At 44.4% G+C, this 15023-nt stretch overlaps 1 protein-coding gene across 3 annotated transcripts in view; it reads left to right on the plus strand.

Moving 5' to 3' along the window:
• Nucleotides 1-15023, plus strand: part of FAM114A1 (family with sequence similarity 114 member A1) — a 78170-nt gene that overhangs the window by 42116 nt on the left and 21031 nt on the right. For 2 of the 3 annotated variants that reach the window (XM_008957566.4, XM_024928676.4), the window contains 2 exons: nucleotides 4783-4935; nucleotides 12635-12758. In XM_008957566.4, coding sequence (XP_008955814.1) covers nucleotides 4783-4935; nucleotides 12635-12758 — 277 coding nt within the window. Of the gene's footprint in view, nucleotides 1-4728; nucleotides 4936-12634; nucleotides 12759-15023 lie in introns of all 3 variants that reach the window. The other variant, XM_063603512.1, reaches the window with a different exon arrangement.

The following is a 15023-nucleotide window of genomic DNA, read 5'->3' on the forward strand; positions in this document are numbered from 1 at the left end:
CAGCTACTCGGGAGGCTGAGGCAGGGGAATTGCTTGAACCAGGGAGGTGGTGATTACAGTGAGCCGAGATTGTGCCACTGCACTCTAGCCTGGGCAACAGAGCAGGACTGCATCTCAAAAAAAAAAAAAAAAGAAGAGAAAGGAAAATAGATTAGTATTAGTTAGGTAATTAGCACTAGATGTCATGAAAGAACAACCACCCCCAAGTATCAGTGTGGCTTAGAACAAAAAGGTTTACCTTTCACTCTCACAAAGTGCAGCATGAATATTCCTGCTCACACAGGAGGCTCGTCCCAGGGGGCTCTCATGGCTAGCACACTTCTGAGCCCACATCTTCTGGCCTCATTATCTTGAAATGCCTTACTTCCAGCCTCACAGAGAGGGGATGTGGAAGGCAATATCTGGTATTTCAGAAAGTGACGAGCGAGTGCCATGGGGAAAAAGACAAAGTAGAACAGGAAGAGGTGATCAGGAATCAGAAATGTGGGTGTGAGGGGCAGGCTGAGTGTTAAGTAGGATAGTGAGGGGGCCTTGGGCAGATGATGACATGTGAGCAAATCCTTGAAGGAGATGAGAGCATTGGCCATGCAGGAACCTGAGTAAAGCTCATTCCAGGCCAAGGGAGAACTCACGCAAAGGCCCTGAGTCAGGAGTGTCTGGCATGAACACAGAACAGCAGGATGCCCGTGATGGAGAGGAGTGGGCTCCGGGCAAGAGCTGTTGAGGAGGACATCAGAGTGGTGATAGGGAGTAGGTGATAGCAGATCATGGCAGACATTCGTAAGGACCTTGGGTTTGACTGTTAGTGAAATGGGGAAACCATTGCAGCATTTTGAGAAAAGAAGTGACAGAATCTGATTTGTGCTTTAACAGGACCACTCTAGTTCCTGGGTAGAAAATTGGCTGGGAGGACAAGGGCAGGGAGACTGGTTAGAGTGACTATCAGTCTGTGCCCTCCCAGAAACAGACACCAAGATGGGCTTAAACATGCAAGGATTTCATTAGGGGAAGTGCTTGTGTGAGAGAAAATGGGGAGGGAGCCCAGGAAGGCTGGGAGAACCATTAGACCAGGATGCTGGTCCCACCCCAGTGAAGAGAAGAGGGTGAGAAAAATGGGTGAAAGTTTCCCAGACTGCAGTGCGGCCTGGGAAAGGCTGGGCGAAGCCATGGGAAAGCCCTTCAGCCAAAGGCTGCTGACAAAGGAGACCTCATCTTCCAGGAACAGGTCTGCCTTAGTGCCCTGCTGCACCAGTGATTGGCAGGGAAGAGCTGTAGGAGGCTGAAGGCTGGATTTCGAAGTCCAGCATTTATGCTCCCAGGAGTAGGAGGGAGGTCTGCAGGCTGCACTGTCACACCCTCCACTGGAGGCAATTGCACTTTCAATTGCTGTTATCTAAACAAGAGATAATGGTGGGCCTGTGCAGCATGGAGGCCTTGTAGGTAGTGAGGAATGGCTGATTCTGGCTATAATTTGAAGATAGATCCAGATCGCTTGTTGGAATGAATGTGAGCTGTGAGATAAAAGCAGTTGTCAGGGATGGCTCCAAGGTCTTTCGGACAACTGGAAGGATGAAGCTCACATATTTTTCCTTTACACACTAAAGAAATATATAACTATGGAAACTAGAGGCGTGCACGCATGCACTACCTACATTTCTCATGTATTTTTATCCTAGTGGCACAGGGAATACTCTTTCTTTTTCTTTCTTTCTTCTTTTTTTTTTTTTTTGAGACAGAGCCCTCACTCTGTCGCCCAGGATGGAGTGCAGTGGCGCGATCTTGACTCACTGCAACCTCCGCCTCCTGGGTTCAAGCAATTCCCCTGCCTCAGCCTCCTGAGTAGCTGGGATTACAGTGTGCACCACCACGCCCGGCTAATTTTTGTATTTTTAGTAGAGACGGGGTTTTACCATGTTGGCCAGGCTGGTCCCGAACTCCTGACCTCAAGTGATCCACCCTATTTGGCCTTGAAAAGTGCTGAGAATATAGGCATGAGCCACCGCGCCCAGCCAAGCGCAGGGAATACTCTTTAAATAACACGGGGACAGGGGGTCCTTGGATTCCACACATGGAAGTCTCCATAGCTTCTCTGTGTCAGGAATTCTTCCAGGCCAGGATCATTCCCTGCTATTGAAACCCACTTCCCTTTCTTTTCTAGTGGGAAAATAGAACCAGCATCCCTTGTCAAGCTGGTTATCCCTTAGGCAGCTTTAATTTCACTCCCCAGTTTTGTTTTGTTTGTTTGTTTGTTTTGAGATGGAGTCTCACTCTGTCACCCAGGCTGGAGTGCAATGGTGCAATCTTGGCTCACTGCAACCTCCTCCTCTTGGCTTCAAGTGATTCTCCTGCCTCCCTCCTGAATAGCTGGGATTACAGGTGCCCGCCACCATGCCCAGCTAATTTTTTGAATTTTTAGTAGAGACAGGGTTTCATCATATTGGCCAGGCTGGTCTTGAACTCCTGACCTAGTGATCGGCCCACCTTGGCCTCCCAAAGTGCTGGGATTACAGGCGTGAGCCACCGCGCCTGGCCTACTCCCCAGTTTTGAGTGAGTCCACATCTTTCCAGAGTGACCCTTTCCCTTTCTCTTCAATTTCATCCCTTCTTTTTTCTCTCCCGAAGCCCACATTTGGAGGTGGAAGCTGGTGTAGAGAAAGGAAGTGATTTCAGTGTCACTTTGTTATTTTATTTTACCACCACCAAGTCCTGAGATCAGTGCGGGTAATTAGTTTTTATTGCCAGTGTTAAAATTTTCCAGTGATGGTTTCATTGGGTTGTTTGAAAAACTTTAAGATTCAGAGTCTGTGCTAATTTAGTCTTAAAGACAGACAGGAGAGAGAATTCTCTTTGCGGCCCTGTGGGTTCTTGGCAGATAACCTCGAGAACCCAAAAGGAAATGAGGCTGATTGTTTTTCTGGCACACAATAAAAACCAAAGTCTATTCTTCAGTTGTCTTCCCCTGTGACCTTGTGGTGGTGGCCAGTGTCTTTACAGTGCTTTCCACAGAAATTAAAGAACCCCATAAACATAATGCCTCAGTAAACTTAATGAGGAATCACATAAAAGATGCTTAGAATCAAAAACGCAAGTGCAGAAAATTGAGAGTGACTGATGGACTTGTGTTTATTTGTTGTCTTTTTGCTTAACCAACAAAAAATAACTGGAGAAAAGTTATTAATGGGGAGAGGAAACTTGGTTCACAGTCATATTTCTGGAAACCAGACTTAAGAATCTATAAGCTAATGTTCTTTTTTGTTTTTTTGTTTTGAGACCAAGTCTCACTCTGTTGCCCAGGCTGGAGTGCAACGGCGCAGTCTCGGCTCATTGCGCCTCCGGGTTCAACCTCCGCCTCTCCTGCCTCAGCCTCCTGAGTAGCTGGGATTACAGGCATGCACCACCATGCCCGGCTAATTTTTGTATTTTTAGTAGATACGTGGTTCCACCATGCCAGGCTGGTCTCGAACTCCTGACCTCAAGTGATCTGCCCATCTCAGCCTCCCGAAGTACTGGAATTACAGGTGTGAGCCACCGTGCCTGGCCCTAAGTTAATATTCTTAATTGCAGTAAGTATATGATGACAAATACATTATGAGTTTGTATTTATTAATTTTTAAATTGAGGAAATTTAATAACCACGTACACAAAATTTTTAAAATATTAAAACTCGGCCAGGTGCAGTGGCTCACGCCTGTGATCCCAGCGCTTTTGGAGGCCAAGCTGGGTAGATCACCTGAGGTCAGGAGTTCGAGACCAGCCTGGCCAACATGGTGAAACCCCATCTCTACTAAAAATACAAAAAAATTAGCTGGCTGTGGTGGCGGGTGCCTGTAATCCCAGCTACTCGGGAGGCTGAGGCAGGAGAATCACTTGAACCTGGGATGGGGAGGTTGCAATGAGCTGAGATCGTACCCTTGCACTCCAGCCTGGGCAACAAGAGCTAAACTCCATCTCAAAAAAATAAAATAAAATAAAAAATTATAACTTAGAAAAAATCAGGCCAGCTTATTTCTGCTTTGACGTCTGTGTAGGTGCAGGACTTAAAGTTAATCCTGTCATAAGAGATTCAACTTTTCAAGCATACATAAAACTTGCTCATTATAGAAAATTTGGGGACTTTAGAAAATAAGAAATTTGGCCGGGTGCAGTGGCTCACACCTGCAATCCCAGCATGTTGAGAGGCTGAGGGAGGAGGATCACTTGAGGTCAGGAGTTTGAGACCAGTCTGGGCAACATGGTGAAACCCTGTCTCTACCAAAAAATACAAAAATTAGCTGGGCATGGTGGCAAGGGTCTGTAGTCCCAGCTCCTCAGGAGGCTGAGGCAGGAGAATCGCTTGAACCCGTGGGGCGGAGGTTGCAGGGAGCCGAGACTGTGCCACTGCACTCCAGCCTGAGCAACAGAGTGAGACTCCATCTCAAAATAAATAAATAAAATAATAAGAAAATAAGAAAGTTAATCACTCATGTGGGAAACACCTTAGTGGAAACCACTGTTAAAGCTTTTGGTGTGTTTCTTAACAGTTTATTCCCAGGCATTGAGTTTTTGCTTTGTTTTGCCTTTCACATAATGAACATGTAAAATGTGAAGTAGGATATGATGTAAAAGTTATCAATAGGATCAATCAAAAAAATCATTTTTTAGAAATTCTAATTCTAATTTAGATTGACCAGAATCTCCCCCTCTCCAACACAAAGTCAGTCCTCCCCATCTCCCCCATGTCTTACACAGGAAACGGTGCTTTTAAATATACATCCAGAGTACAAACATTGTGTATTTCTGCAGATGTTAAGGGAAGCTAAGGAGAAGGAGAAGCAGAGACTGGCACAGCAGCTCACGATGGAGAGAACCGTGCACTACGGGATGCTGTTTGATGAATATCAAGGCTTGTCACACCTGGAAGCCCTGGAAATTCTGTCCAATGAAAGCGAAAGCAAGGTACTTCTGCACTACTCGTTTGAAATGGCATGCTTAGTCATGTGTTGCTTAAACATGAAAGAAACTGGAAAATCTGCCATTAAAAGATCTCATTTTTAGAGCCTCATTATTATTGTGCTGAGGTCAGAAATACTGTACAATGGGATGACCCTCGAGCTCCATATCATCTCTTCTCTGTCCTATGCTAAGCTATTACCCCACCCCAGCTCCAAAAAGGCCGGCACAGTAAGAGCCACCACTATCCCCCCACCTCATGGTGCAAAAGGCTGCTCAGAAATGTGGCTGTCCGGCTGCTGGCCCTCTGCCTCCCTTTGGTAACGAAGTACCCAGGTCAGAGATGCCCTGCCAGCCCACATGTTCATTCCTACCCAATGCAAACAAAGCACTTGATGTTCCTTTTAGACTGCAGGGTTTTAATATATTTTGTCTTATGGGTTATATAGTTATTTATTCAGCCATCTTGTTAGGACTCCTGGGCCACAAAGGGCAGGATTATCTTACTGAAGGTTAAGGTTCTATTAGGGAATGCTCCCGTACACACACCTGGGAAAGCCAGCCTACCCAATGGCCCTGCACATTCATACTCCTCCACTTGGTCCCAGGAAAACAAAAGATGAATAGCAAAAGTCAGCAGGGTTTGGTGATTTTTTTCCCTTAAAGCATCTATAGTGGTGTGTGTGTGTGTGTGTGTGTGTGTGTGTGTGTGTGTGTTTATTTAGCAAGCACTTAATGGCACTTACATAGCCACTATTCTAAATACCATAAAACTGTTAACTTATTTAACTGTATATATGTGGCTGTTTTGTGGATGTCAGGCTGACTGTGCTCCGGAGTGGTTTTCTAGTGGAGGCCACCAGGCAGTACCCTCTGGGCCTCCAGAGAGGGAGGGGCCGTGGTGACATTCATTGAGGAGAGGCAGGTCCCTAGACAAGAAGCTCAATTTGGCAGTGAGCCTTAGAATGGAGAAGTAGTTTTTGACTCTCCCTAGACCTTATCCTCTTATGTTTGGACTTTGAGCCATTCTTGATGCCTGTCTAATCAGAGAAAGACAACATCTGCCACATAACAGGCAACCAAGAACCAAATAGGATGGAGACATTGTCCCCTGCCCCAGATGATGGAGCTACATGTTACTCTGTTTATTTCCTTCTTTGTTATCCATGAGCCTTCAGGGAAAGTCTTGTGATTAAAACTGTTCAAGAATAATTTTCAAAAAGGGCAAAATTGGGACTCTCATACAGATACAACATGACCTATGTTAAAGGATTTATTTAGCTCATTAATTAATTCAGGGAACCAAGCAGATGTTATAAATGATTCAAAGGAAAAGCCAAAGAAGCACAAATGTGTGTGGAGTAATATGTATGTGGCTATACACCGTGGAATACTATGCAGCCATAAAAAAGAATGAGTTCATGTCCTTTGCAGGGACATGGATGAAGCTGGAAACCATCATTCTCAGCAAACTAACACAAGAACAGAAAACCAAAACTGCGTGTTCTGACTCATAAGTGAAGTTGAACAATGAGAACATATGGACACAGGGAGGGGAACATCACACACCAAGGCCTGTCGGGGGTGGGGGGCAAGGGGAGGGATAGCATTAGGAGAAATATCTAATGTAAATGACAGGTTGATGAGTGCAGCAAACCACCATGGCACGTGTATACCTATGTTAACAAACCTTCACGTTCTGCACATGTATCCCAGAACTTAAGTATAATAATTTAAAAATATATGAAGGTGCCAATAGACACAAACCTGCTTTTCCACATAGGGGAGGTTGTCCTCCCACTGCACAGAATTCATTCACATGACTATTGATAACAGTGGCTTTGCATTGTTGTCAGCCCTTTACAATTTACAGAGTCATAAAATTGCTCCGATAAATTCAGAATCCAATAGTCCAGTAAGAGGTGCTCTAGAAAATGCAGTTCTTAGCCGGGCGCAGTGGCTCATGCCTTAATCCCAGCACTTTGGGAGGCCGAGGTGGGCAGATCACCTGATGTCAGGAGTTCAAGACCAGCCTGGCCAACATGGTGAAACCCCATCTCTACTAAAAATACAAATAAATAAATAAATAAATAAATAAATAAATAAATAAATAAAAAAGCTGGGCATGGTGGCAGGTGCCTGTAATACCAGTTACTCAGGAGGCTAAGGCAGGAGAATCGCCTGAACCTGGGAGGCAGAGGTTGCAGTAAGCCGAGATCGTGCCACTGCGTTCTGGCCTGGGTGACAGAGCAAGACTCTGTCTCAAAAAAAAAAAGGCAAGGTCTGGAGTCAGACACTATTTAATTAAACACCATGCAGAAGCTGTATGATTTTGGACCCCCTTACCTCAATCTCCTTATCTGTGAAACGGGAATAATAAAATCTACCTCACAGAATTATTAACAGAATTAAATGAGATAATCCACGGAAAGCTAGTAGCAGCATGACTAACACAGAAGTAAGCACTGAATAATGTACACATGTTGATGACAGTTGATTTTTATATGCGTTCTTATGTCATAGACATTTGTTGTTGTTATTAAAAATATCACAGGGGAGCGTGGCCCTGCTGTAAAAAAAACATTACAAGATATCATGGTGGTGGAGAATGATTCCATTGTGGTGACTTCCATCACAGCTCTCAGCTGTGAAACAGCCCCAGGGCCCTGGAAAAGAGCCCCCAAGGACTTAGTTTCTAGGAAGAAGGTTTGGCCTTTGGAGGGGCACAGTTTGCCCATTGCCTCCACAAGCTCTGCTTTCTTTCCCTAGCCTGGAGATTTTTGTGATATTCATAGTAAGGAAAATAAATTTTTGTCTTGACTTAGTAATGATAGTTAATGGGTACTATAATAAACAGTCCTACAGGCCAGGCGCGGTGGCTCACGCCTGTAATCCCAACACTTTGGGAAGCTGAGACAGGCAGATCACCTGAGGTCGGGAGTTCGAGATCAGCCTGACCAACATGATGAAACCCCATCTCTACTAAAAAAAAAAAATACAAAATTAGCCGGGCATGGTGACGCATGCCTTTAATCCCAGCTATTCGGGAGGCTGAGGCAGGAGAAACACTTGAACCCAGGATGTGGAGGTTGTGGTGAGCCGAGATCGCGCCATTGCACTCCAGCCTGGGCAGCAAGAGCGAAACTCCGTCTCAGAAAACATAATAAATAAATAAACAGTCCTACAAATGTATGGGTCAAAAACAGTAAGAGTTATTCTTCACTCCTGTAATAGTCCAAGATAGGAGTGCCTGGTCAGCAGGCAGCATTCCTGCATTTAGGGCTTCAGGAACCAGGCTGTGTCCATCTTGTGGCTCCGCTAGACCCGTTCCAAGGTACACAGGCCTCCAGCAAGAAAACAAATGGAGGCTTAGACTGAGGTTGACACACGTAGCGAATAAAAATACAGGATGACTAGTTACATTTTAACTTTAGATGAACAATGAATACTTTTTCAGTATAAATGTGTCCCATGCAATATTTGGGACACATACTTATATGTAGAAAATATTCACTGTTTACCTGAAATTCAAGCTTAGCTAGGCATCCTGTATTTTATCTGGCAACCCTACACATACCAAGTATTTAAAAGTTAAATAATTTTGGGGCCAGGCACAGTGGCTCACACCTGTAATCCCAACACTTGGGAGGCTGAGGCGGGCAGATCACTTGAGGCCAGGAGTTTGAGACTAGCCTGACCAACATGGCAAAACCCTGTCTCAAATAAAAATACAAAAATTAGAGCCAGGCATGGTGGCACCGCCTATGGTCTAAGGTAGATGTAAAACCGGGTGAGCTGGCTGCGCACAGTGGCTCACGCCTATAATCCCAGCACTTCAGGAGGCCGAGGCAGGTGGATCACCTGAGGGCCAGGAGTTCAAGACGAGCCAGGCCAACATGGCAAAACCCCATCTCTACTAAAAATACAAAAATTAGCAGGGTGTGATGGCACATCCCTGTAATCTCAGCTACTCGGGAGGCTGAGGCACGAGAGTCACTTGAACCTGGGGGGCGGAGGTTGTAGTGAGCCGAGATCGCACCACTGCACTGCAGCCTAGGCGACAGAGTGAGACTCTGTCTCAAAAATAATAAAAATTAAAACGGTAAAGAACTTTAGAAACAAATTGTTAAAGAAAATGCATTCCATCCTCTTAACTTGACAAACATACTTGCATAATGACCTGGAAGGCCAAGTTCCCATTTGAATTCCCAGACTCCTCAAATTTGAATTCCCAGACTCTGCTTCAGCCTGCCTGCCTCCTATCTGCAGCTCTATCTCTCACCCCAGGGAATGTTATGTGGCTGTGGGAGGATGCCCTAGTTCAAGCTCCAGCCATACCCCCTGTAAGCAGCACCTCTTAGCTATCCCGTGGGCTGAGGGATACACAGCCAGTGGCACGGTCCCACTGTCAGGAGCACAGCCTAGGGAAGAGTTCCATGCAGGCTGTGAGAGGGACCCTTTGGTGACCTGGAGAGTGTTCTAGAATGGAGATGTGGGCTCTGGTGGGACCATTTCTTGGGTCTGGGGACTCCCCTGTGTTGAAGCCTAAAGGCAGTGTTGGATTTCCCTGCCCTCTGAGGGCTTATTGTCTTCTGAGTCACATCAGCATAAGGAGAGAGAGTGTAGAGAGGACACTCCCATGTTTTAAAAGCCTTGCCTAGAAATGATGCACATCATCCCTGCTGACAGTCATGATGCACATCTTCTCTGCTGACAGTCCATTGGCTGAAACTCAGACCTCATCATGGAAATATAAGGAATTATTATTGTTACTATTTTACTAGATTGATTCTAGGATGGCAACAGGCATGGCGATGCGGTATTTGATAAAGGTTAAAGAGAAACTAATTTTCGGCTGGGCGCGATGGCACACCTGTAATCCCAGCACTTTGGGAGGCCAAGGTAGGCAGATCACTTGAGGTCAGGAGTTTGAGACCAGCCTGGCCAACATGGCGAAACCCTGTCTCTACAAAAAATACAAAAATTAGCAGGGAGTGGTGGTGTGTACCTATAGTCCCAGCTACTCAGGAGACTGAGGCAAGAGAATCGCTTGAACCTGGGAGGCGGAGGTTCCAGTGAGCCAAGATTGCACCACTGCACTCCAGCCTGGGCAGCAGAATGAGACCCGTCTCAAAAAAAAAAAAAGAACAGAAAAACTAATCATTTTCATAACCATTATACTCCACAGTTAGAAATAGTAAACAAAAATCTTCACAATGGCAGCACACACCTCCTTTCAAGGAAAAGATTTATAAGACAGCCTCTCTACCCTGTGTCCTGAACAACACTCAGCACTGTGCCAAGCATATAGTCAGCATTCCATAAATATTTATGGAGAAGTGTGTGATTATGTCCTATTTATTATTGGATTGAACTAAAGATTCAATGCACATGGCCTTGGCATAATGCAATGAGCTAGGAGAAAGCAGGAGAGATGCTGTAGTGGAAAGATGCTGATGAAAGAGTGCTTCGCTAAAGAGAACCCTTCCCAGGGGTGCCCCAAATGGAAAACCCCAAGGCTCTCCCTTCCAGATGATTGCCATCCGCCAGAAGACATAGGCAAACACAAATGTTCCACAGGTCTGCATACCTTTTCACTAAGCATGGTATTCAAACACATTTATTCAATAATTAATGTTAGAAAACTGCAGTTTAGAAAATAGATCTGAAGCCTAAGAATACGTTGATGCACATCTGGGACCCTGACCCCTAAACATGAGTGTGCGAGCTGAAATGAAGAGTCTGAGAAGGTCAGGGCAGAACGGAGTGGCGTGCAGCCATGAGTCTGGGCACATTTACTTCCACCTGCTGAACTCCACGCTAATGGGTTTTGTGTTGATGACTACCTGCAGAGCTTCCTCCCAGAGCCTCAGCGCTGGCTGCATTATGCCCTGGCCATGTGCTTTAGCAACTTTTAGGAAAATGGTGTCCTGGTATTCCAGATGCCCTCTCTACCTCTCTCACTTATCCCGATGTGCTCATCTATTACCATAATGAATGTTAAAACCTATTCCAAAGAGGACTACAGCTCCACTGCTGTCTCTCCCTCCAGAGCAAGAGTTTGACCTGCAGAATGAAAAAATAAAGCTTTACTACTTTATACTTATACTTAATATTTTATAAGGTGCCTTCCCTGTGCCCTTTTACCATTTTGGAAATTCAAATCAATCTTCAGAGAATGAGTGGCCATCTGTACAAATAATTTTTTGTTTTTTTTTTTTGAGACAGGATCTTGCTGGAGTGCAGTGGCACAATCATGGTTCACTGCAGCCTCAAACTCCCGGGCTCAAGCAGTCCTCTTACCTCAGCCTCTTGAGCAACTGAGACCACAGGCGTGCACCAGCATTCCTGGCTAATTTTCTTAAAATTTTTTATAGAGATGGGGTCTCACTATGTTGATTGCTTGAGCCCTCAAACTCCTGGGCTCAAGTGATCCTCCCACCTCAGCCTCCCAAAATGCTGGGATTACAGGGGTGAACCACCATGCCTGGCCTGTACAAATAATTGTTAACTGTATACAGAGGGTAGTTTCAAAAGAGGAGCTCTAAAGACAGTGAGCAGGGATGACATCAGTCCCAGCATCACCTCCTCTGTGAAGCCCTCCCTGTGTGTACCCTCTCAGTTCCCCAAGGGGGAAGGACAGTGCCCTTCCTAGTGCTTCCCTCCACTGTACCCTCCTCTCGTGCCTGTCATAGTTGTTCTTGGTTGACACAGCCTCACTCCTTTAGACTGCAAGATGTTGGAGAAGAAAAATGTGTCTTGTGCATTTTTGTAAACCCCGTGTGATAACTGACACCTAGCAAGTATATATATGCATCTATAGAATGCGTATTTATTTATGTTTACATATGGATGCATGTTTATTTATTTATTTATTTATTCATTCATTTATTTTTTGAGATGGAGTCTTGCTCTGTCACCAGGTTGGAGTGCAGTGGCGCGATCTCGGCTCACTGCAAACTCCGACTCCCTGGTTCAAGGGATTCTCCTGCCTCAGCCTCCTGAGTAGCTGGGACTACAGGCACGCACCACCACACTCAGCTAATTTTTGTATTTTTAATAGAGACGGGGTTTCACCCTGTCGGCCAGGATGGTCTTGATGTCCTGACCTCGTGATCCGCCTGCCTCGGCCTCCCAAAGTGCTGGGATTACAGGCGTGAGCCACCGCATCTGGCCGTATGCATGTATATTTATAAGTATTGAGCATCACTCTAAGTATTTTAAGTAGATTACTTCATTTAACCCTCAAAACAACCTTATAAGGAGGTGCAATTAGTTTCCATTTTACGGATAAGGAAGCTGAGGCATTAAAAGGTTAAATAAGTTACCGAAGGTCATAGTAAGTGAGGAGCTGACATTTGACTGCAGGGTTGATGTCAAACTGCGTTTTTAACCACTGGGATAGAAGAGCTACCACCACCATTTATGCAGCACATACTGTGTGCACTTGTGCAAAGTATTTCACATTTTGTATCTCATTTACTCCACAAAGAATCTCCCTTTACAAATGAGAAAACTGAGACCCAGAGAGCTTATCTAACTTGCCCAAAGTTCACAGTTAATATGCATCAAGCCAACATTCAACCCAGCGATACCTCCCACACCATGAATCACTTTTGTCCTGGGAAAACTGGGGACCGCTGTATGTAAACGTTATTAATGAGAAGAAAAGATGACAGTCGTGCTGACCTATTTCTTTTTTCAGGTTCAGTCATTTTTAGCATCACTTGATGGAGAGAAGCTGGAACTCTTAAAAAATGACCTAATTTCCATTAAAGACATCTTTGCAGCCAAAGAATTAGAGAATGAAGAAAATCAAGAAGAACAAGGTAAAGGAAAATAAGTTAAATAGCAAGACAAACTGTTGGCATAATCTTTATGAAACTGCTGTTAATGAACACAGCCCTTTGAATTACTTAATTCAAGTGCTCCTCCTCCGTGCTTCCAAAAGACACTGTGCATCTGCTCTTGTTACAGGAGCTGGTCACATTGATTTATAAGACTCTCTTTCACTGGGCGGGAACTCCTATTGTTCCTCTGGTGTTTGGCACAATCCCTGGCACATCACAGGCATACAATAAATGCGAATGCATATAGTCAGATAAACAAAGACTGCAATGTGCTAAGCAGAGCCCTGATGACTACAGTTTATGCTGCCACTTTTTTTTTTTTTTTTTTTTTTTTGAGATGGAGTCTCGCTCCATTGCCAGGCTGGAGTGCAGTGGCATGATATCGGCTCACTGCAACCTCCACCTCCCAGGTTCAAGTGATTCTCCTGCCTCAGTCTCCTGAGTAGCTGGGATACAGGCGCTTGCCACCACGCCCAGCTAATTTTTGTATTTTTAGTAGAGACGGGGTTTCCCTATGTTGGCCAGGATGGTCTCGATCTCTTGACCTCATGATCCGCCTGCCTCGGCCTCCCAAAGTGCTGGGATTACAGGCATGAGCCGCCTTGCCTGGCCTATGCTGCCACTTATAATTTTTATCTGCATGTGAAAGTTATTTAGTGTGATTAATGTTGATGGTGGGCAAATCTTTCCCTGAATTTTTTTGTATATTTTTCTTATTCCTTTTAATTTATAGGTGTAAGAGTTCGGGTATATTTGCAGGTGTCCTACGCTCTACCTAAAAAGTTCAGTTCTGACAAAGGCTGTACCATTTTCTGACAGCGCACCAGGGTATGCTACGTCAGGTTGGCAACCACACTTCCCAATAATCTTCCACCCAGATGATAACTTGACCCCAAGGAGATTAGAACTTATTTTATGAGAAGCAAGGCTTCCTTAAGAGGGGAAAACTTATTCTCTGAGTTGGGCATGGTTAATGATTCCTTTAGGTTGTCCATTTGGGAGCAGAAGAGAGTAAAACATTTGCTATGTACTTGAAGAGAGATTTCTTACTGATGTCATAACCACCGACCCACAGTTGTTTTGTGTAGGTTATGCTGAAAGGTCAGACAACCTCAGAGACAGGTCTGGCTTCTCCTAGGACCTTTGGAAGGGTCCCATTTGAAACATTTTCACCATTTTCTTGCTATATGGCATTAAACAAGTTATATACCCTTTCTGAAATGCAGTATCTTCACTTGTAAAATGGAGACAATGATATATATATCAGGTTCAAGAGCTGTTGTAGGGGGTCATGATAGATAATATATCTAAAAACATGTATTACAGTGCCTGGCACACAGAACTGCTCGAAAATGTTAGCTGTGCTTATTACTTAAAGTGCTAGCACAGTGCCAGGAAAAAGTAAAGGTGCAATAAAGTATAACTTTCATGTATTATTATGCTCGTTGTTATTACCTGGCATGCAAAGTAATGAGAATGTGCATTCTTAAATCGCTGGCAGTGTTTTGTGCCTGATGTGTTACATTCTTTTAATCAAAGCTCTGACACAAGAGTTCAAATGCTTGAGCCTTGATGTTCAGGGCGAAATTATTCTAGGCATTCAGAAACTGTCATTTAGACACCCTTTCCCTCTTTAGCTCCACACACTGACCTTACATGCCTTCAGCTTAATGAGATTTATGCTCATTGCATCAAAATAAAAGAATCAATTATACTGAAGCATAGAAAGAGGCCGTATCAGAGACAGTTGGGAATCATGTTCTTGAGCATTAGTATGTTCCTCCCAGAGTCACAAAGGATGACAGCCTTGTCTTTGTTTTTCTAATGAAGAAACTAAAACACTAGCTGTCAAAGGTCATGTAGCTCGCCTTGTGGACCCAGGATGAACTAATAGATGCCCCTTTCCCAGACTAGCAATCACCAAAAAGAATCAAGCTATTTCTCTTCAAGAGTCATGGTGTCTGAGGTAGACCTTGGTCCTATTAAGGGTGTCATTTAGAAAGGACAAAAAGAGAATCCCAGATTCCCCCCAACATCAAGGAGATATTGTTGCCAATGCAACTAAAGAAATATTGCATCCCCAACTGGTGCTATTCCTTGGAGGGGAAACTTAATTTCAACTTAAATAGAAAATGTTGCTGTAAGTGATGTGTTCTAGTCTTAGTTAGACCTTCAGTAAATTCAGTTTCTTTAAATACACATTCACATATACACATAGAAAAACCTGAAGTGCTGAACAGCATG

Source organism: Pan paniscus, chromosome 3 (assembly GCF_029289425.2).
Source record: "Pan paniscus chromosome 3, NHGRI_mPanPan1-v2.0_pri, whole genome shotgun sequence".
Classification (NCBI taxonomy): Eukaryota; Metazoa; Chordata; class Mammalia; order Primates; family Hominidae; genus Pan; species Pan paniscus.